General features: G+C 39.3%; 1 protein-coding gene across 10 annotated transcripts in view; it reads left to right on the forward strand.

Moving 5' to 3' along the window:
* The first annotated feature begins 874 nt into the window (after positions 1-874).
* akna (AT-hook transcription factor) overlaps positions 875-22,104 on the forward strand; it is a 40,662-nt gene continuing 19,432 nt past the window's right edge. For 2 of the 10 annotated variants that reach the window (XM_036140053.1, XM_036140054.1), the window contains exons 1-15: positions 4,717-4,979; positions 7,331-7,710; positions 9,753-10,377; positions 10,765-11,056; positions 13,062-13,136; positions 16,011-16,140; positions 16,230-16,312; positions 16,407-16,466; positions 16,546-16,664; positions 16,758-16,878; positions 18,123-18,331; positions 18,486-18,629; positions 18,923-19,154; positions 21,079-21,185; positions 21,328-21,575. In XM_036140053.1, the coding sequence (XP_035995946.1) occupies positions 7,428-7,710; positions 9,753-10,377; positions 10,765-11,056; positions 13,062-13,136; positions 16,011-16,140; positions 16,230-16,312; positions 16,407-16,466; positions 16,546-16,664; positions 16,758-16,878; positions 18,123-18,331; positions 18,486-18,629; positions 18,923-19,154; positions 21,079-21,185; positions 21,328-21,575 (2,728 nt within the window). In that variant the 5' untranslated portion in view covers positions 4,717-4,979; positions 7,331-7,427. Of the gene's footprint in view, positions 995-4,713; positions 4,980-7,330; positions 7,711-9,752; positions 10,378-10,764; positions 11,057-13,061; positions 13,137-16,010; positions 16,141-16,229; positions 16,313-16,406; positions 16,467-16,545; positions 16,665-16,757; positions 16,879-18,122; positions 18,332-18,485; positions 18,630-18,922; positions 19,155-21,078; positions 21,186-21,327; positions 21,576-22,104 lie in introns of those variants that run through there. The other 8 variants (XM_021317322.2, XM_021317321.2, XM_021317323.2 and 5 more) reach the window with 8 other exon arrangements.

Genomic DNA, 22,104 nt, shown 5'->3' on the forward strand with positions numbered 1-22,104 from the left:
TTTTGTGTTGTCTAACAACATAGAACACGTGAAATATGCTGAGGTTTGTCTTTGAAATGTGGCAAAATGTGAATAGTGAATACTTTTGCACGTTGCCCCCCCCCCCCCCCCCCGTCCCCCCCCCCCCCCCCCCCCCCCCCATTGATTTTACTAGACATGCCATACAATACGCTGCATTATCAGCACAACTTTAAAAGACAGTAAAAAAAAAAAAAAAAAACATGAATGAAATTTTTTTCATTGTAGGCATCATTTGTACATAGAAGCAGGAAGGCTTTCTCTGGGTCCTTTAGCACTACTTTTTCTTTGGGAGTTCTACAACTATTCCTCGTGTATTCCAATTATTTTTTTTTTAACAATACTTGTCATCTCCATTTAACCCATCCCTAAGGGATGTAGGTTGTTGTTGTTGTTGTTGAAAGAAACAAATGGATAATGGTTTAAAATACATAGTATGTTACATTTCTTTTTTTCTGGATAAATATATTTTATTGTTGTTTTTTATTGTCTGTTTCGAGCAAATATAAAGACCAACTTATTGCTAAACAGTGTTCCCTTGTGGACTCGCCTTCTAACTACACTTTCCAGAATTTATACGCGAAACACATGTCCCGCCCCTTTTTAACATAGTAACCAATCACAACTCAGACTTGTACTATATGCCTAAACCCTCAGGAGTGACTGTTCGGCATAAATACTACCGATTAACTCCAGAAATTCAACTTCTATATCAGAAAATGTCAAAGTTGTTCGATTGCAGAAACACATCAATGCAATAAATCAGACGGGGGGCATGTTTGCGTTGGAAATCAGTTTGAGAATTGCCTGCAAGGCAAAACGCGGGGCGAAATAACGTCATTAATCTCTGCTGGTGGCGACCAGTCTTCCATCTAACAGAACTAACGCTGCTCTAAAGACAGATAATTAGCTTCTAAATGTCGCGTCTGTTGCGGTACCTGGAGGGAAGGCGTCGTGTAACACTCTTCAAAACAAGGTACCGCTGTTTTGTTAAAATTAATCTTAAACGGCTTGAGTCCGTGTTTTTTTTGTTTGTTTGTTTTTTCATATTGTAACTTCTTCTTGTGCACACGCTTGTAAACCGTAACGAACTTTTTAACCGTCCAGCTGCTGCTAGATAACGGTTGTCTGTGCTGCACTACCCCGTTAACTCAAAACATATCCTGGAACACACATTTAGATATTTATTTTTTTTTAGCCCTTTTTGTTATAAATGTGTAAGATTTATGTCATCTTCAGTTACTAATTTCTCGGTGGGTGGTTTGTTGTGGTGGGGATGCCATGGTGACACGGAGGGGGTGGGTCTTTCCTCTGTTTTAAAGTTTTTTTTTTTTTTTTTTTTAAGTTTTGCGGTTTCAAGGCAACGGACCACTGCTTTAAAATCTGATCTTTAAACTTCTGCTTCTGTATTTATTTATTTTATTTTTAATTTTTGTTAACACGGACCTATTTGTCAACCTAATCTAGGGTAAGTTTTAACACTACTTGTGTTATTTCACTTGGATTTAGGATCAGTTGTCTGCAACCTGTTGCCTTTGGGGAGGCTCTTTGGGTCCCCCACTGTAAATTGTAATGAACTTTAACATATATTTTCTAAATTTGAATTTAAAGCAGATTTATAGTAGTGTTTTATGTGATGTTCCGTATCTGGTTAGAAACTCCACACAGACTAATGGAACAAGATAGTTGTTTTTTCATTATTCAATTTAGTTTGTAAGCAGTCTGGATAATACATGCCATTTTTCATCATAAACCGATTTTAACATGGAATTTTTCATTTAATAAAATCTTTTTTTATCAAATCAGTTTGCAATTTTGATTTTAAACTAAAACAAAATTGATTCGCTTGGATCTTGCTAAAACTGTACATAAAAACAAGGAAGATTAGTAAAAACAGGTTTTCTGCATTACTAACTTTTTTTGTAACAGCAGTTTGGCATTTTACCAGCCAGAGGAGGCACACCTCAAAATAAAAATACAACAGTTCATATAGAAATTATACACTAATCTTGATTACATTATAGTGTTGTATGGCTCTTTGTGTTGAAATGGTTGCAGACCCCTACTTTAGTCAAGCAAACATTTTTGTTATATTTTCATCTTGTTTTACAAGCATGTTTCACAGCTTTTAGTTGCTCTTTGAATTCAGGTCAACTCCCAGACGAAAAGGCTTGACATAAAGCTTTTAAAGGTACATAACCACATTATTTGACTTTTGTTTTAAATTTGTACGTCAGTAGCTCTCTCTGGTTGCATACAAAGTTTTTATGAAGGATTATCGCTGCTGGCGTATTGTTATTTTGGCATTTTACGCTTTATATTTGCTCAGTTTGTCAGTAAATAAAGCCTTTCGTGTTTATTTACAATAACAACGGAAGTAAGACATTGCACATGCGCAGCAGGGATAAACCACGAGGCGGCTAACGGCTATTAGCATCTCCCAGCGAAATAATGCAGAATGATCCAAGATCCAGTGAAAAAAGTGCAAAAAAATATGAGTCCAAGAGGGAGAAGACTGGAACGTTGGTGTTCACTGAAGCAGATGTAAACCTGCCGATCGCTCAGATGTGACTGCAGAGTTGATTAGTAAACGTTCTGATTTATACTGTGATATTAGTAATAGCAATGCTCTTCTTAGCCTCTACAGTCTGAAGTAAAAACATTAAAAATAGATCGATTGATTGATTGATTGGTTCTTACCTTAACGGTGTGTCCCTGTTGCGTTTATGAACGGGAAATTAATTTCTCTGTGATGTTCTGATATAAGGCCCCTAGAGTTCCTGTAGATGAGTTTGTTTAATTAGTAACGGTTTGTTTTTGGTTAATAGGGATTTATTAATTTTATTTTATTATTATTCTTTCTGATAGTTCTGTGGTATTGCTGGTAGATGGTGCCACGTCTGTTTATATCTACCCATCACGGCTGGTGCTGGGGTTATTTTTCTAAGGCTCAAAAAGGACGATCAACCCATTATCAGTATGGAGGCTTGGTGTATATAACCTTAATTTATCTTGACCAAATTGTTTTTGGTCTATTTATTTATAGGCATATACTGTGGCTATATACATTTAAAATAATTTCTTCAATTTCTGTTTGTGATACAAAAAGGAGGGGAAAAAAACGATTAATTGGATTTGGTATTGTAAAATCTGAGATTTTCTTTTTAAGCCATATCGCCCAGCCCGACTGTGGCATTAATATTAATATTAACATTAACTTAGCATTAACATTAAAAATACTGTGAGAAATGAGTTGATATTGAGCATATAAGAAAGCTCCATGCAATATTTTAATCCGTTTTGTCGTTGATATGATGTTGCGCCGAACAAGTCGCGTTCCTACAGCAGGGGCAGCCATGCAAACCCCTGCAGGTACGTGCTTCCCAGCATAAATACCAGAATCTCAAACGAGCCAGTCACAAAACTCGACATCGGCACTTATTTTCCATTTCTCTTTAAAATAACGCCATTTAACTTTCTTCCATTTATTCCTTCATTTTGAAAGAGGAGATTGAATGTAAAGGAAATTTAATGAAAAGTACTGTGTACTTACAACAGTAACTACTTCATTTAAGGTAAGTACTAAGATCAAAACTACACAACCCTGTCTTCACAAGACCTTTCCTTACTTTGTCGCTTCGTTATTCCTGGTCTGTTTCTGATCTCTCTATAGAGGTGTAAAAGCTGCTCCCTCTGTAGTGATGCTACAATGAAAACTGCTCGATAGTGAGTCAGTTTCAGGCTTTTGAAGAAGGCTGCACATACACAAACCACCCAGGATGGCATTTTTCAAACTTATCGATAATTTAATACTGCACAAATATAAGTTTTTTTTAGATGCTTCAAAATAAAAAGCCTGCAGGGCTGTGCATTATTCAAAAGATAACGTTAAGAGAAACAATGGACACTTAAAGGAGCAATAATTAAAGAAATTTACTGTAAAAATCAACCTAAATCATTCTCATTTGTCACCTGGGATGGAAGCAACATTCCCTAAAAACAATCGGTCCTCTCCATCAACAATGTCTTAGTCACATTTTTTTCCTTTCAAACCTAGAGGGACGGCTCGGATCTACTTCTGTTCAGAGTGTAGCCCGTGTTTACTTCCTGGTTCCAGAGCCAATCACATGAGAGTTCCCAACGCAGAGCGTAACATTTGGTATTTTATGCTGGCAAAACAGCAGCAGCCTGCAAACATGGAAGCCAGTGAGGGAAGCGGACCAGAAATAGAAAAAGAATAAAACATCTTATACCTGACCAGTGATTGTTAGATTGTTGTGATTGGCCAGCAGTACCGGTTTGAGCCACAAGGTGTCACTTATTGTTCTTTTAAGGAGCATTCAGTGTATTCTGTTTAGTTTTTTAAACATCCGACTTAGTGTCTTCATGTTTCATAGCAGTGATTAACAATTAAACAATAGAAATGGCCAGCCTCCTGTGTTTCGTGTCCTTTCATCTGTCCACTGTGTCCTCGGCTCTAGTTGGAGAATCTTAAGGAGATTATCCGTCAAATATCTGAGCCGCCCACAAGGCCGCTGGCTTCACCAGTCCTGTCTCTGGTGACTATCTGGCTTTTTTGTTCTTTGCCTCCACATCACTGGTCTGATTTCCCTCTCAAGAAGGATTTCTGGGTCTTGTTACTGCTTTTAGCAGCCTTGACAGACACGGCTTTTCTTTTAAATTGCCTTTTTTTGTTCGTCCTTTACCCCTTAATTCTTCCCGTTCTTCAACATTTACCCAAGATGGATCCTTACACTGGCTGACCGTAGAGTCCCGCTGTCTGCGTGTTGTCAAGAACCCGAGCCCGTCTCATTTTGTAGATGCGTTCTGATAATCACTGTCAGTGTCAGGGAAGCCCCCCTGTAAGGGGCTCTGAGCAGCTTAACTCTCCCCCCATATGGCAGCTGAGATAAATCCTCAGTTCTGCAGGGCAGGAGCGCAGGGAGCGAACAAATCAACAGGTGAGCTTTTATGTTTCTGTTGATAAGAAACTAGAAACAGTTGAATTTAGAAAAGAAAAGTCTGCTGCTGCCTTGGGTTTGTTAATAACAGTGTAGAGTTTTTCCCACCATGTGACGTTTCTGTTGAATTCAACGAGTTAAACGCAGCAGCCTAATAACGCCCAGAGAGATGGACGAGTAGAGCAAAAAAATACTAACAAAAAAATCAGAAATCCAATTTAAAGAAATGGCATTCCGTGTTTGTTTATAAATGTAAATCTGTGTGAAAACTTCAAAAATATCCTCTCGCTCCCTAAGTTCTTGCTGTATTGTTTTTATTTGCTTGAAAACAATCAGCTTTAGATTGATCTACTTGACCTCATTTTTTTATTACTTTCACAGTGAGTGATGCAGCTCCAGGTAAATTGTTTGGGGACGAGCTGTGACATGTTCCCAGGATGAAATAAATAAGAATCTGTGTATCTGAGGTAAAAAGGTTGAGCTGAATAATGAGCTACAGCCGCCGTCATCGGTTCTGGGGTGGTCTTTTAACTCATTAGACTAAATCTAAGGATTGTTTTTATCTTACTACGCAACATTTTTGGCATCCTCACACGTCTGCCCTGAATTGTTAGCCTCGTGAGACCATCCTGATCTCGCGAGCTTTCAAGGTTTCACTCGCAGATCAGTCTGGCTACTCTCCGTTAAAGAAAATTTGGAGCCGTTCACCAAATGAACGTCCAATCAGCGTTGGCTTTGAGGCGGGTTGAGGTGTGACGCAACGGGAAGCGCGACAGGTCAGTCTAAAGAACATGGCGGCTTCAGCCGATGAAACTAGCGTTAGCGTGGCTATCGAGCAAGTTTTATCGGAATTACAGAGTATTTCTTTGCTGAGCTAACGAGCCTTTACCCGCAGCAGCAAGAGTAGCTTGGCTTGTGGTTGTGTTTTCGTCGTCGCTCGTAACAGAGTGACGACGAATCTGATTGGTTCATTTGGCCCGTCTATCACCAACATAGGCCAATCAGCTAACCAGTATTTTCGCCCCTTCCCAAAATTACTTCAACGGAAGGTTTCCAGATGGATATGCGGAGCAAATCTATCTGGCGGAGTCAGGTTACTGAATTGTCACCAAGTTACACAAACAGAATTTCATGTCATATGAAACGACAGAACTGTTCAAATATGCAGATAAATGCTGACGGAGAATAGAAAGGCAAACAAAAAAATCTGCTGGTACTTGTTTCTATGCTGTTGGGGTGTAGTGTGGCTCTTCAATGTGTTTTACTCATTTTTCCTCATTTAACAAACCTGTTTGGTTTGGTTTGCCTTTATTTTATGATTTCATCATTTATTTTGTATTTTAGAATATTATTCCTTTCAAATTCTTATTTTTATTCAATATTTTTATATATTTTTATTCTAATTTCTTTTATTTATTGGAATAGATTGTAAATGTTGAACAAATGTAGTTTTTATTTACCTTTTTTGTGCTTTTCTTTTTTCATGTAGGGGTGGGACAGTAATTCAATATCAATATATATCACATTAAAACTGCTTTTAATAAAGGTGATTTGATCTTTCCGATATTTCAGGCTGTGATTACAGTGTTTGTCGCTGACTGACGTTCTGGGTTTTATGTATTATTTTTTAATTTTTTAAAGGATATATTTCTAAAATGTTATGTTGGAGAAGTTTTATAAACGTGGCGACACAATTGTCATACAGGCATCTGTTGTGGGTATGCTTGGCAGTCTTTCTGAGGCTTTTATTTTGTTCATATCGATATTGTAAATTATATTGTATAGACCGAAGTTAAGAAATGTGTCGTGATATACATTTTTGGGTACATCATCCAGTCCATCTAGTTTTGATTTCTTTAAATAAACTATGTAATTTGTATAGTTTTTATTTTGATCATGCAATAAAATATATCCTAAATAAACAGTTCTTTGGCACACCTTCACCTTTAATCACATTTTCCCTGTAAGATAATGTTGGACTTTTTATGGAGGGCAAAATGTGCTATAATCCAATAACTGTCATCAAATCTATGTGATTATTTAAATGAAAAGCATTACCCCATTTAATGCCTAATTAAATGTTAAACATGTGGAAATCAATTGGAATTTGAACTGGAAGTATAAGGAAATATATTGTTTGGATTGTGGCACTTACAGGCTTCCGTATTTTAAAGGACAAATTTGCCATAATGTAGCTAAATAATTAAATCATGAAAAGATGTCTCAAGCGTTTAATGACATAATTGCCATGCTGCTTTTCTGGCCCTCCATATTTCACTTCCATCATGTGTATGTTTGTGAATAGCAGTGAAATATCCTTAAATTAACTTTTTATCTCGTGTTCCTGGTAGCAGAAAGCCAGCCAGAGAAGCTGAGAACGATGCTACAGCTCTTTGCGTTTGGCTGAGACGGTGACTGAGCTGAGAGCTGACGCCTTACGGGGGGTGGATGGAGAGAAGAAGGAACACCAGACCTGGGGTCCTGCAGTGGACTCCTGCTCCCCTCCCAAGCCCCCCCGCCGCTGATCTGACATCCGAGGATTCCTGGGAGGAAGAGGAGGATGAAAACCAGGATGATTTTGTTAAGCAGATGGATGAAGATGGCATCATTGGTCTGTCGGAGGCACTGGAGGATTGGGAACTGGGGGGGCCTCTTAGTTGCAGTGATCCCGGCACCCCAGAGGAAGCGCCTCCTAGTGGAGGTGTTACGGATCATCAGGTTCTGGACCGCCGTAAGTGTTATTCATCTGGTACTAAATGTTCTTATACTTCATTATGAAGTATTAAACACAATATTTTAACATTATGGTCTTGGACAACAAGGTCCCGAAGCAAGACATAATTTGCCTTTTGGTACGATGCACTTTTAAATCTTTGTAAAAAAAAAAAAAAAAAAAAACTAAAGAAATTGTCTGGTAAATTTATGTTGGTCAGCAGGGGGTTTAGGCATGGAGGCCGTTTTTGAACAGCCTCTCTATTATTGATGAATCATGAACAGCGAGCTTCTTTTAACTAAGGCGTTATCTCTTAACCTGACCCATGCCAGATGTATTTCGCTCCGCCTAGCTCCACTCACATCCATCTGGGACCTCTCCATAGGAATTGCCTTTTTTGAAGGCTGGGCCTTATCAAAAATCCTTGCATATGATTGGATAAGCCACTTGTCTGTCATCTTTATCGACGTGCTATTTCAACCACTCACACCGATGCTAACCCGTGACACTGATGAGAGCGACGCAGGAAAAAACTAAACTTTTTTTTTAAAATGTGTTTGCGGCTCTAGTGGCACACGTTTTATTGACAGTGAGCTGACAGGAAGAGGGGGGAAGACAGGCGGCAAAGCGCCGCGGGTCGGAGTCGATCCCGGGCCGACCGCGTTGAGGACTAAAGGCCTCCTAACATGGTTAGCGCTAACCGCTAACCGCTACGGGGCGCTAACCACTCCGCCACGGGCGCGCCCCCGCAAACAAAACTTGCCAAATCCGGTTGGGAGAAGGGCGAAAACATGGTTTCAGCCAACAAAAGCCTTCAGAGCCGTTCTCTGATGTTCTTTTAATGAAACAATATTAGGTAGATTGGACAAAACGGAAGAAATAGCAGCATCAATGTTAACGCTTGCTTCCTCGATGCGAGCCGCCATTGCTATCAAAACAGTCTCACGTCACGGTCGCTTCTCCACTGCGTCACATCTATGAAACTCCAGCCCTGCGTCCTGATTGGCAGAACAATAACATTGGTTGGAGAAATGACTCTCTATGGGAGATGTCCCAGATGGATGTGAGTGAAGCTAGGCGGAGCGACATCCATATGGCGAGAGTCAGGTTAGTAATCTCTTGCTTTTCTATCTCTTTCAGCCCACTTCATGCTGTCATAGAGGTTCTGTTTTAGTGATAGTCCTGGCCCCATGGTTTTGTTTATTAACATTTTAAACTTGTTTTAATTGTGGGGCAATTAGTTTTTAGTATGTTTTAAGTTTTTGTGTTTGCCGTTATGTTGGTGGAGCCGGTCGGCCGAATCAACCGACCAGATCCGCTGTGACCCGCCGCCGCGTTCCTGCTCTGCCACGAACGGACAATAAAATGTGGGATTTTAGTGTCAGTTCTGTCAGCAGCACTGAAGATTGTTTGTTCCTGAGCTTTTTAGGGGAAGTATTCCCGCGGACTCATGATCCGCTTATCCACCTGGAGGAGACGGATCGATACTGCAGGCAGCCTCAACCAATCCTTCTGGAAACACAAACGACATCAACTCTAGCACCAACCTGTTATGAAATTGTTGCATCTAATCATCAGCTAACGCAGTGTTCTGTCCCTCTGAGAATGAGTTTTTTTTTAGTTTGAGTTGTTTTTAAAATGACCAAGTAGCAAAAATAGATGGTGTACTGTCCAGCTGAACCAACCCCTTAAGTCCGTTGCCCAAGAGCCCATCATCATATGGTTGGGGGACAAGGCTGGAATTGAACTCCTAAATGTTGAGATTCCATTCGTCTGTCTTTATAATTATCCATCCACATGTCAAGTTTTACTTCAGCCCGATTTTTCTGTTCTTGCTTAATGACGTTCAGGTTCCACATTTCAAGCATCAATGATGCTGAAATGTTCCGTGATCTTCTACCTAAAAATCATTTGAGTTGATATTAAGAACTTTGGAAGTACGGGCCCAGAAAAGTTTGGGATTTAGATTTAAAAAAGCTGAACCAGGTTTGACTATGTCTCCGTTTCTTGTCGTAGTGAAACGTTTTGACCGGGTCTTTCCCTCTGCTTGTTTTTGACAGGCTATGGCATGAAGGGTGGGCTACAAGCTTGGACAGAAGATCAGACACGGAGGCAGAGACAGAATGATGATGAGCAAGTGAGGAACGATACTAGAAAAAGAAACAAACTCCCTCCCAGGTCAGAAGAGCTGGAAGCCACAGATGGTTTGTCTTCTAAATATTTCATGTCTGATATAAATCCTGCTGAAAGCGCCGACTGTCTGGTATCCGAGCCGGCGGTCACCGCCTCCTTTCTACCTCACCTTTACCACTTCACCGAGGAGGAGCTGGCTGCAGCTCCACTAATCGAAGCAGAAACCTTTCCAGACATGGGCTTCACTGAGACCGAGTCTCTCTGCAGTCATGCAAGCATGAAATCCAGTCCTCGGTGTTCGGACACGACGCTCAGGGGTTCCCTTCAGCCAGCGGCGTCGCCTCCTGAACAAGTTGAGCTGGAGAAGGTTCCTACAGAAGGATCAGGAAAGCAGAAAGCAGAGCGCGCTCCTGTAGCTATGGACTCAGGCACACGTTCCCTCGGCAGAACCCAGAAAGACCCGACACAATCCAAACAGCCGAGCAAAGGTCAGGATAGATGTCCAAGGACTCCTGGAGCTGGAAACACTCCTGCAGCAATGGAGGATTTCAGGTGAGTTATGGGTAATTCCAAAAAAGTTACAAAAACAAAACAACTGAACTTTTTTCCCGAAGTTTGAAGACGTTTCGCTTCCTATCCAGAAAGAGTTCTCACTTCAAAATGTCTGGAGTAGTGTGGAGTAGTAAGCTTTATAACCTGCCCAACAGAGGCCTTGTAATGGCTTATATAACATGCAAATTGAACCGATTTGCGGTTCAATTTGTCTTCAAACAAGCGAAATGTCTCCAAACTTCAGAAAAATGTCCAGTTGTTTTGTTTTCTTAACTTTTTTGCAATGACCATGACCTGGATGACTGAGAATCTTCAGCAGTTATGGGTAATTGTTGTCATTCACGCCTCTTATCCTGTTTTTATTTATCTTTCCTTTTTCATTTCCAGAAGAGCATCTCTGAGTCGTCAAAGGCCCGACTTCTCCAAGGTGGAACCCAGGGTTCAGTTCCCTAAACGTGGCTACAAGCCTCCAATAAGCAAGCACTCATTAACGAGGACGCCCTTGTCCTCTGAGCCCCCGATGGGGTATAAATCCCCCGCTGACATCGTCAAGGAAGTCCTGTTTACCAACACTGACGGATCCTCCGGTCCCAACACTCCCACCGGCGATGCCAACTCCACCGTCCCTCCAGAGTTCAGGTGTCAGCAGGAGGACAACACTCTGCTCCAGCAGCTTGAGGTACAATCTGAACTACCGCTGACTACTACTGCCACTAATAACCTACAGCAAACCCTAAACCATTACTTTGCTAAACGATGAGCACTACAGTGAACAGGAAAAAAAATCAGACATTTCCCAGCATGTCATCCCAAAAGCTGTTTCTGGGAAATGCTTCCCAGAGATCCAGACTCCATTATGGGGCAAACCGAAGACGGACAAGCAGGAAATTATCTGGAAGTTGAATTTAGCAAAAGAAGAGCATGGAAAAGATTTGTTTCCTGATGTTTCATGTGCTTTTGTTGAAAAGATCCATCCATCCATCCAATAATTATCCATCCATCATCCATAAATCATTCATTAATCGTCCATCTATCTATTAATCCATACATCCACACAAAGCTTTCAGAAAAACAATATATTTGTTAGTAAAAAAATTACTCATTAAATAAACTGTAACTGTTCATTATATATATATATATATATATATGGGGGGGGGGGGGGGGGGTATGGGGGGGGTGTTGGACGACACGTTTTCCGCGGACAGACTCGCTGAGCGGGGGGGGGGGGGGGGGTGTCGGACGACACGTTTTCCGCGGACAGACTCGCGGAGGGGGGGGTGAACGACAAGTTTTCCGCGGACCGACTTGCGGAGCGGGGGTATCCATCTGTTTTTTCCATGCCATTCACGCACGCGCGAAAGCGCGTGTTAACGTCACTTTTTTTTTTTTTTTTTTTTTTTTTTTTTTTTTTTTTTTTTTTTTTTGGAATGTTGGCGTGGCGGTAGCGTGAGTTTGGCGTGATAGCGCCAAGATAGCGCTGCGGGAAACCCTGTATATATAAATGTAGAACATTTAGATACATGCATAGCATGTAAAATTTGCTTCTTTGTGTTGATATTAAAGAACCAGAATCTTATTTTTTTTTTCATTTTAAATGAAAGAAGAACATCAAATTTTGAGAATAATACAATAAAACACGTTCTTCAATGGACTGATCCGTATTTACTGAACATTTCCAAATAATTAAGTCTTGCAGCCAAAAGACCAAAACAATGCTCCTCGTATGGTGCCTCAGGTTTAAAACCCCCTGACTTAATCCAACCATCCATTCATTGAATTAATCGTTTTTTTTCATCTGTTCATCATTTCTTCCGTGTTTGTTTCTTGCATGCATATGTTTTGCCATCTCTCATTACTATTATAATTTAGCTTGAAAAACCGGGGAATTATTGAGAAAATCAAAGATGTCTAGGTTTGTGTAACACTCGTATTTTCACAGCATTTGATGTTTGACTCAGTCTGTACAGTATTTTCTTTATATTATTAAAGGGAATTGGAAAAGTAGATACATAACCTCAATAAAAGCTATATAGTAAATATGAATTATTTTCTCTGCGTTGCAACTCATCTGCTTACTGGCCATACTTTCCATGTCTCCACCAACATTCCCCTCTGATCAGAACCTTTAAAGAACCAAAGAACCTGACCCGGCTTTAAGCTTGACCAGAACCTTTTCCCTGGTCCGTCTTCTGGGTTCTTTGGGCTCCATGATGCTGGTTGTTCTCCAACAAACATCTGAGGCCAGAAACAGAACAGCTGGATTTAAACTGAGACTGAACTACACAGTGGTGGACACTATCGGCTAATTTTGCGTCTTCTGAGGAAGTTTCGGTGCTCTAGTTTTTTTTTTTTTTTTTCCCCACAGTGTCAGAGGAAAGGAAGTTGAATTCATACAAGTGCCTCTTTTTTTTTTTTTTTTTTTTTTTTTTTTGTATGTCTTACCAAACATGTCGAAACCTATGGATATATTTTCTTCCACTTCCCAATAATGCACTACTTTGTGGTAGTGTATATGAATGTTTTTAAGGCGTTTTATGCTCAGCCTTTATGGACTTTAAATGTAGAAATGTTTTACTTTTAACTAATTAAATTTAAGCTGTTTATCCTGAACAAAGCGGCACTGAGGTAGACCCCCGCTCTGTCGGCGTACTCTTCATCTGGTCCTGCGGTTTCTCTCTCTGCAGGAAAACTACAACAGACTGCTGACCAAGTTAGCAGACGCAGAGAACACCATCGATCGTTTCCGTCTGGAAGCCAAGGTAGTTCCTCTCAGGATCTCAAATATCATTTTTCATCTTTGAACGTTTTCACAGGGGTTAGGTGTCGGTAAAAAGTTGCGAAAACGTTGGTTTATAATTTTGTCTTTAGGATCTATCATTGATCTCACTTTCAAGTTCACTTAAAAAAAAACTTCAGATCAATAAAGCTTGGTTTAGTTTCCCAAAATATATATATATATATTTTTTTTTTTTCTTTCATTGAATGAAAGCAATGATGTCTCTTAATTGTCCCAAACTTTTTAGTGTAAAGCTTTTGGGGTGTGATGCTGCCATTGTTTAGAACAATTTACCTCGCTGCAGGTCATCAGAGAGTCCAGTTTTATCCTTTTATGGTGGAAACAGTTTCTCTGAGATGGACTTCTAGGCTGTAGGCGAATCTGTCTGGGGAAAAGAGGGAATTTCAGCAGAACTCTCTGAGCTGATTGGGAGAAGCGATACCTAGTGCCCGCCTACCAAAGGTTGGTTTTAACCAATCACGGTATCAAATTAAAACGTAAGCACCAGGCGTCATGAGAAACTACAACAAGGTAAGCCGGTCAAGGCTCTTCTTGCTGTTCTACCATCAAAGAAGAAATTGTGCTTTCTGACCAAACAGGACCGGTATGCCCCGCTTTAAACCACAACACAGCCACATGCAGTGGGGGTTCTAGACAAAATTTAGCAGGGGGGTCAGGGTGGGGCCAGTGTTTTTTCACAGGGGCACAGAACAAAAGAATGGGGGGGGGGGGACATTTCATCATTTAATATATTAAGTAAGCCAAAGAGCCATTTGTGGGTCTGGAACTGCAGATTGCAGACCCCTGATCTTTTTCAATACAGCGGGAGCTTAACGTGAAACAGCTTAATTTTTAATTATTGTTTTTTTTTTTTGTTTGTTTTTTTATTATTTTGTTATTTTATTATTGGGTAAAAACATAAACGAAAAAAATACAACTGATCCAAATGACCAGTCAGTCACGGTATCTTTGTCAGCATTTATCATCCTAAGAAATTTAATATCATGTTTTTAGTACAGGGGCCAGGAACAGTTCTAAAGGGGCACAGGCCCCTGTTGGCCCCTGACTAGAACCGCCCCTGGCCCCATGATTGGCCCGAACCGTTTTTGGTTCAGAGACAAACAGCTCAAGCCGGAGCGGAACAAGATAGATTTTGGTGTGTTTGTGAACGCACAAATACCACGAGAATTCATCTTGCAGGCAAGATTGGAGCAGTTGAGTGAAAATAACAAATTACAAGTGAACGTTTTGGTTGATTTTTTTTTTTTTTTTACCAACAACTTTAACATCTGTGGACTCTTTTAAAAAGCAGTTAAAACATTTCTTGTTTAAACTGGTTATATGATGAATTTTTAATGTATGTTTATTTAATTTTTCTTCTTCATCCGCTCCTAATTTTGTAGTTTTTTTACTGGTTTTCCTGCTCGGTGGTTTGTGATGGTTTTGTCTGCGAAAGGATCTTAACAAATAAACCTTACTTTCGCCTTTCTCCGTAAAGAATCACATCCTTTGAAAGTGGTATCTTTCCCTCTATTAGTAATTTTTTAGAGATTGGGGGGAAAATGTAATTCTGGCAGCAAAATGTGTTAAATTCAGAGACTGAAATATTGGTTAATAAATGGATTCCAGCTCTGCTTGTTCTGCATTTTCATTCATGTAAAATTGATCTAAAAGCTAAACCCTGTGGTCAACAGGACCTTTTAAACGCTAAAAGCTTGTTTGATCTCTTTGTCTTTGATTTCAACACATTTTAATACAGGGAAGCTTCTTGGTGCTGGAAATGCAGGAAGTCGACCAGCGTACCTTTGAAATGTTGTTAAATCGTACTAAGCAGTTTAAAAACTCTTTATATATGTTACAAAACCTGATTTATAGATAAACTTTAAGAGCATTAATGTTTTCATTAAATCCTCCTTGCAATTCCTCCTGCAGCAGGAATTGCAAGTTTTCAGTCTGTTACAGCAGAATCTGGGTTCTTGGTTGCTTTCTAAACTTGTGGTTAATTATTCTTTCTCATTTAAACCATCAAGAGCTAAAAAATAAGATTTATAAAAATCAGTATGTCGATATAATTCTTGCAGTTTTTAAACCTGTAATTTAAATTGTATTTCCAACGGACAAAAAGAACCAACAGTCTAAGCCCAGAGGATTTGAGCACATTAGAGGCGGAGCAGTTTTTTTTTTAGAGTTAATTATTTCTTCACATAGAGGTGGAGGAGAAATGCTCGTTCAACCCAAACGCCGCTGTATGGCACCTCTGAGCTCATTAAACCATTGTTGGACCTCTGAACATTTCTCACACAACACATTTTTGTCTATTCAAGCTGAAACCCTGGTTGGATTTTCATTTTTATTTGTTTGCTTTACAGATTCCCACCTCAGTTGTTTTTAGTGTATTCACCGATGCAGCCATCTTGTCTTCTTACTATCCTCCTCTCTTGTTCTCTCAGGATGCATTTTAAACCTTTTAGGTTTAAAACAGCAGCCAGAAACACTCTTAGCTTACGGGAGTTTAGTCTGAAAACCTGTTTAATTTTCACAAGAGGAATGTGTTTGAATTATTAATTCATATTTTAACATTTAACAAGACCAGGTCACAATGTTGGGTCTGAGAACAGATCAGAGACCCATGTTTTTACTCGCTTCAGTTGGATAATTAGAGAATTATTCATTTACAGCTAATATGTGAAGCTGATTAACTCTAGGGGCTCAACCTTAGCTTTAAAATTCAGTTTCTGGAGATAAAATGTGTAAATAAAACAATTCTGTGGCAGAATTAAGTGTTTAGAAGCAGATGATTTATTTTCATGGGTTATTAGTTATTTTAGTGTTTTATTTTTTCCCATGTTCCCTCCAGGTAAACCTGTACTCGGACTCTCCAAAAGCCGGTCACATGGTGCATTCTGGGCTCACTCGTAACGCTTCAAACTTGATGAATCTAGATTTTTCTCATGCTCAGAGGGCTGAGGTCTGCTCTACTGGACAAGGTACACATCAGGGTGAAGCGTTTATTTTGTCTGGCCCTTTTTATAAAACTGTAGAAAAGCTTTCCTGTAACCACCTGTATGTTGAACAGAAAAGCCAGACGCCTCGGCGCCGCAGCCGGAGCAGCAGCTCTCCAGCGTCCTTTTCCATCAGTCTGAGAAGTTCCTCCAGCAAGTAACCAGCTGACAAACAGAACATGGACGCTTATTAGATCTACCAAAGATTTCCCAATAGGACTTACATTTTGAATTTTGGTTTTATTTCCCAGCTGCAAACTTTCGAGGATCTCCTTCAGAGTGATAAACTCACATCTTCCGACACACTAACCGTAAGAACAACAAACCGCCCTCTGCTGAGTAATCGGACCCGTTGCTTCTTCTCTAATCGGACGAGCTTTTCTCTTTCAGGGTCTTTCTCAGCTTTCTGAGGGGCTGAACTTTTTAGAGCGGGGCTACCTTCTAGCTCGAGACGAACACAGACTCCTACAGCAGAGAGGAGAGGAAACCTGCGCCTTTGACCCGGAACGGTGGGTAGGAGGGCTACAGAAAGGTTGACATGAAACTTTAACGAGCTTCCCTGGCATCCGCTTCATTTCACTACCTTTCTGTGTTTGCTTCAGGGAGCTGGAGGGTCTGGTCTTTCAGTGTGGGATGCGTGTGGATGAGCTGAAGGAGCAGGTGAAGCACGCCCCCTCACCTGATCCGTCTGAAGGAGCAGAAATGAGCCCGACTCACCCGCAGGTTCAAGGCGTCGTTTATTCTCTCTCTGAATGTTGCATCTCTGAACAGAGCAGAAAGTCAGAAGAATTAGCTACTGACTGGTATGGAGGACCAGGAGAGTCACTGAAAAATAGTTTAAATTTAACATTTTAATCATTGGGAAATCCAGTTTGAAAATACTTTTGTTAATTGTGCATTTTAAATTGAATTATTAAAGAGGAAATGTAAATTCAATGTTAAATACTGCAATTTAAAAATGTATTTTCAATCATACTTCTAAACGAAGATTTAAAAACCCTGATTTATAAATCTGATTATAAACACCTGCAGTATTTAATAATGGATTAAAAAGTACGGTTTACTATTTGTAATAACTCAAATAAAAATGTGTGATTAAAACCACTTTCTAATTGTACGATGTTAATTGTTAAATTCAAAAATGGTTAAATTTCTTTTTCAGTGTCTCTCCTAGTCCTCCATAGACTAGATGTTTAATTAATGAGTTGAATACACATCTTTTATCATCGGATAAATGTGGCTTTTATAATTTAGATTAAAAACATCACATCCTCTCACTTTGGTTCATGGTTTTATTGAACCATTTAATTCCATGGTGGACTAATTATTCAAGATTTTAGTGCAAAAGTTTAAGTTTACTGTGGATTTTCTCTAATCCTCCTCTGAAGTCTTGAGAATAATGTTAAACTTTATTGGCTTTCATTATTTTCTGGGTCTGGAAAAATATAAAAATAAAAACAGAGTGTTAAAAACATTTGATTTCTTTCCCAGAAAAGGTTCCTTCTTACAGAAATATACTAATGCTTGATAAGTGCAGGAGTTGGTCAGGGGTTAGAAAGCCAGCTCAACCTGAGCAATAATAAGTTAAATGACCAAGATCTGGAAGGGTTATTCTGGAAAAGTGAAATTTCTACATGAAAAACGTGAAGGAACTTCTTTAAAAGACTTTTGAATTTAACTAAGTATGTATAATTTCAACCATGTTTGGATTGGAGACCATTCAAAATCACTTCAAACTGTTGCACATAATTCCTGAGTTAAAGAAATAAATGACATTTCATCTATAATGGTTCCACTCTGGGGGAGAAAAAATACAGTTTGAATAAATAACTAAGCAGCAAAAATTAAAACATTCATGCCTTTGATGCAAACTTCTGTTTGGAAGTAAGAGAAGTAAAACGTTCTTTCTGTGCATGTTTTCAAATGGCTTCTATAGAGCTTCAAAAACCAGCATCCTCTCCTTACAGAGTCCGCCTGAACCTGTCCGGATCGGACCTGGTACTGCAGCAGAACCAGAGCTGAGCTCAGGTAGTAGAAAAAGCGACAATGAGGATGATGACGATGATGATGATGATGATGATGATGATGAAGAAGAAACTCTCAAGCACATCTACTTCAGACCTTCGATTTGCAAAGACAAGCTTGTTGAGCATGAACAAACTCAGCCACTGGATCAGTAAGTGGGTCTTTTGTAGTTTAAGAATCCTATTTTATGACAAAATATTCCCTGCAAAGAGTCAATCTGTTGATCTGAAGCATAAAAATTGCCCTTTTTCCACACTTTAAGTGTGTTTGCGTTGTTGTTTTTTCTCTTCCTTTTCTTCGATTAGCGACCGAACACTGCAGCAGCATTTTAGACCACCTGCTGCTCCATCCTCCTCTTTAAACACCCCAACCAAACACGCCGGGGAGAAAGAAGAGTGGAAAGGTCAGAGAGATGGAAACAATGAAGTCCTGGAAACTTGGGCACCGAGGTGAGCAGTCAGTCGTCCAGAGGAAATGCTTTGATTGTGAGGATGAAGTGAAGATGACAGTTAACAGATTTTAAGATAAACGAGCCTTTTCCTAAAACTCTGAACTGGTAACTGTATTAAATTTAAAGAAAAGCAAATACAGGCAAAAGAGTTGTGGATATATTTGACAGCAACTGTATTTTCTCTTAACAACTTTATTATTTGGTTTCAACTTTTTAACAGCGTTGTTATTTTTTCCATTAAGTTTAAGATAATCTTTCTGACTTCTGGACCAAACTGTATTTCTGGAACAGAAGAGTGGAATCAGAGCCGCACTCTCCACTCTATTCAAGCCAACAGCGTAGCTCCGTGACCAGCCTTCCGTCATGCAGCCCGTCCTCCACACCCCCGGCTCCGTCCGCACGCATCAGAGTAAGGCTGGAGAGGAGAACGTCTCCCAGCAGCAGTTTGAGCAGCCTGACGGACGTCACATCGGAACGGAGGAGCTCCAAGGTCCAAACGGGAAGCAGGAAGGTGCCGTCTCAGGTCTGTCAATAAATCTAGAGTCACTTTAATGAGTGCTTTAGGAAGTCTGCTCCGACAAAATAGCATTGTTTACGCGTCAGCCGCACATCCAAAATCACTTCCTGTTTACTTCCTGTGTTTAAAAATACGAGACACACAATGGATTTAAATTATCCTGATTTTAGTATTGACTAAAACAGTCATATAGAGTAGCCTAAGAGGGAAGAGGTTAGACCAAAAGACAATTATGTGCTTTAAATCACTTGATGTTCAAGATATGCTACTCAGTGGCCTCTGCACCTCTCTGCAACTCTACAAACCTCTTCACCCATCTTAAATTTAGACGGATTTATGAGCAACTAATCTGGGGAAAACTTTTTGGCCAAAATATCCAGTCACTTAGCGTGTTAAAATGTAAAAAAAAATAAAAATAAAAATTGTTTAAAGGAGCTATAAGTAAGATATTTACTGTAAAATCAACCTAAATCATTCTCATTTGTCACCCAGGATGGAACATTCGTTCCTCTCCATCAACAACGTCTTAGTCACATTTTTCTCCTTTCAAACCTAGAAGGTACGGTCTGGAACTATTTCACTTCAGTGTAGCCTGTGTTTACTTCCTGGTTCCTGAGCCAATCATATGAGAGTTCCCAGGGTTCCAAACACAGAGCTCAGTATTTGGTATTTTATTTTAGCAAAAGAGCAGCAGCCTACCAACAAGAAAGTCAGTAAGAGAAGCGTACCAGAAATAAAACATAATAGACCTGTCCTGTTAAAGCAAAACTTCAGAGCAACAACGGACCGTTGAGTAAATGGCAGGTTTCTGTGAAAGGCATCATGTATGTGTTGTTCCAATTTTTACCACTAGGTGTCATTCTTACTTGTTCCTTTAATATTAGCCTTTAAAACTCAGGTCTTTTCTCTTTTTTTTGGTATTTTCATTTATTTCTTTATATTTTTATGCAATATCTTAAATTTGAATAAATCCTTTGTTAATTTGGCAGAAGGTTAAACATAAAGGTATCAGAATAAAGGCATGTTTTTGTTCTTGAAGAATTCTTGAAGTTAGTAAATATTTTTTATATATATATTATATTATATATATTTATTATAACTGATTTCAAAATGGACCATGATAACTGAGATTATAATTGTTTTCATAATCGAGCAGCCCTAGTGTCAGCACTACAAGGTGTACCATAAATCTTTGAGAAAATATAAGGACTTTACGTGCGCCTTATAGTCCAAAATATGGTAATTAAAAAAGTAGAAACGCAGAAGAACACGTTTTCTTAATCAAGAAACTTTGTAGTTTTTTTTTTTCTCACAACTGTTCCTTGTGGTCCTCTTGATGGTTGGGGTGACTCAAGCTTTGGATTTCAGTCGTAGTGATGCCACGAGGCCCCCTCCTCGCAGCCCTGTTTTGATTCTGCATCCAACTGGGTTCACAATCCTGTGGATAGAAGGGGCCAATAAGACCTTCTGTACCTTCTCTTTACTGATTACATGTTCTGTTCTTCACAAACATTTCACACCTTTCTTCAAATAAAACTATAAATAAACAGATTGCTCTATCATCTTTAAACTGTAACTTTAATTGGTGAATTCAAATTACATCATATTTGAATTGGTGTCGTATATTTTCTTTTACAAAAAGGTGGGTTACTTACATCAACTGAAAAATTACAACTGTACAAATGAGCTCACAGGCAGCATTTTAAATTTGATTTCTTTGCATTAGCTGTTGTATCAAACATACTTAACAGTGGAGGGAATACTCATACAGTCATAAATTATTGGCTTGTAAATTTTCACAATGCACCCAAGGAGACGTCCAAGGAGTGATTAATAGAGCAGCCGTTTAGTATAATTAATCAACAAACACTGAAGGGTTTGACAAACGCAGCATTTAAATGAATATGCATCTGTTTTCTGTGTTGATCAGGATCGGATCATCTCTCCAGAAACGGACAGCGGGTTTGTGGGTTCAGAAAGCAGCCGTCTGACTCCTGCAGCAGTTCCCAGTCTTCGCCACCAGAGGGCCTCAGTGGGGTGTGACAATATTTTACCTCCACGTTTCTGTAGCATAAATTATTCCTCACATCATGCAGTGAAACAGGATACGTAGCGTCTGTTCCTCTTAGCTCACCTGTTTTAATGTCTTTGTTGGATTTTCCGGATTTTTGTTCAACAGTGTTTCAGCGCCTCAGGACAGAAACTCTAGGAGACCTCAGTCGGCGCCTCTGTCACTCAGTCAGCTGGAGCAGGAGCCAACAGGGGGCCCCTCGCTCGCCCCCAATCAAAGGGGGAGAAGCAGACGAAGGAGGCGCATCTTCTCCTCCTCTCCTCAGAACTGCATCAGGCAGAACAAACAGACCAGAGTTGACAACGGAGCCACTGATCCCTGGATCATGAGTGACTTGTACTCAAGTACAAGTAATGGTAAAAATCTACACAAGTAAATGTAAAACGTCACGTAACATCTACTTTGAGTGAAAAGAAGCCGCTTTTTTTTTTTTATCTCAAACTAGCTTTTAAACTTATTTGGTGATTTAATATTTTTGATTTTGCTTTTATTTGCCACACAAAAACACATATTTACCATTTCCATGTTTGGTAGAATTTCTTCTGCCTGACTTGACCCATAACTAATAATAATTTTTTCCCTTTAACATACTTTATAAACATATTGTCCTAAAACTAATCAAATCAAATGTTAATAATACACTATTTAATAGAATAAAAACACAAACATGCTGTTTTTGAGCATAAAAAAGTAAAAATAAGTTTGCAAATAAAACTGATTTTATTTCCCAACGCATTTATATTTCTATATTTAACTATACTGAATTTGTTAAAAAATATTCTGTTACAAAAAATTTTATACTAATTTTGTGTGCTTTACCCGAGGTTTGTGTGCATTTATTTTTAAAATAAAATATATTTCTTTGAATTTGGTAAATAAGTTTAA

This window comes from Fundulus heteroclitus, chromosome 8 (assembly GCF_011125445.2).
Source record: "Fundulus heteroclitus isolate FHET01 chromosome 8, MU-UCD_Fhet_4.1, whole genome shotgun sequence".
Taxonomy (NCBI): domain Eukaryota; kingdom Metazoa; phylum Chordata; class Actinopteri; order Cyprinodontiformes; family Fundulidae; genus Fundulus; species Fundulus heteroclitus.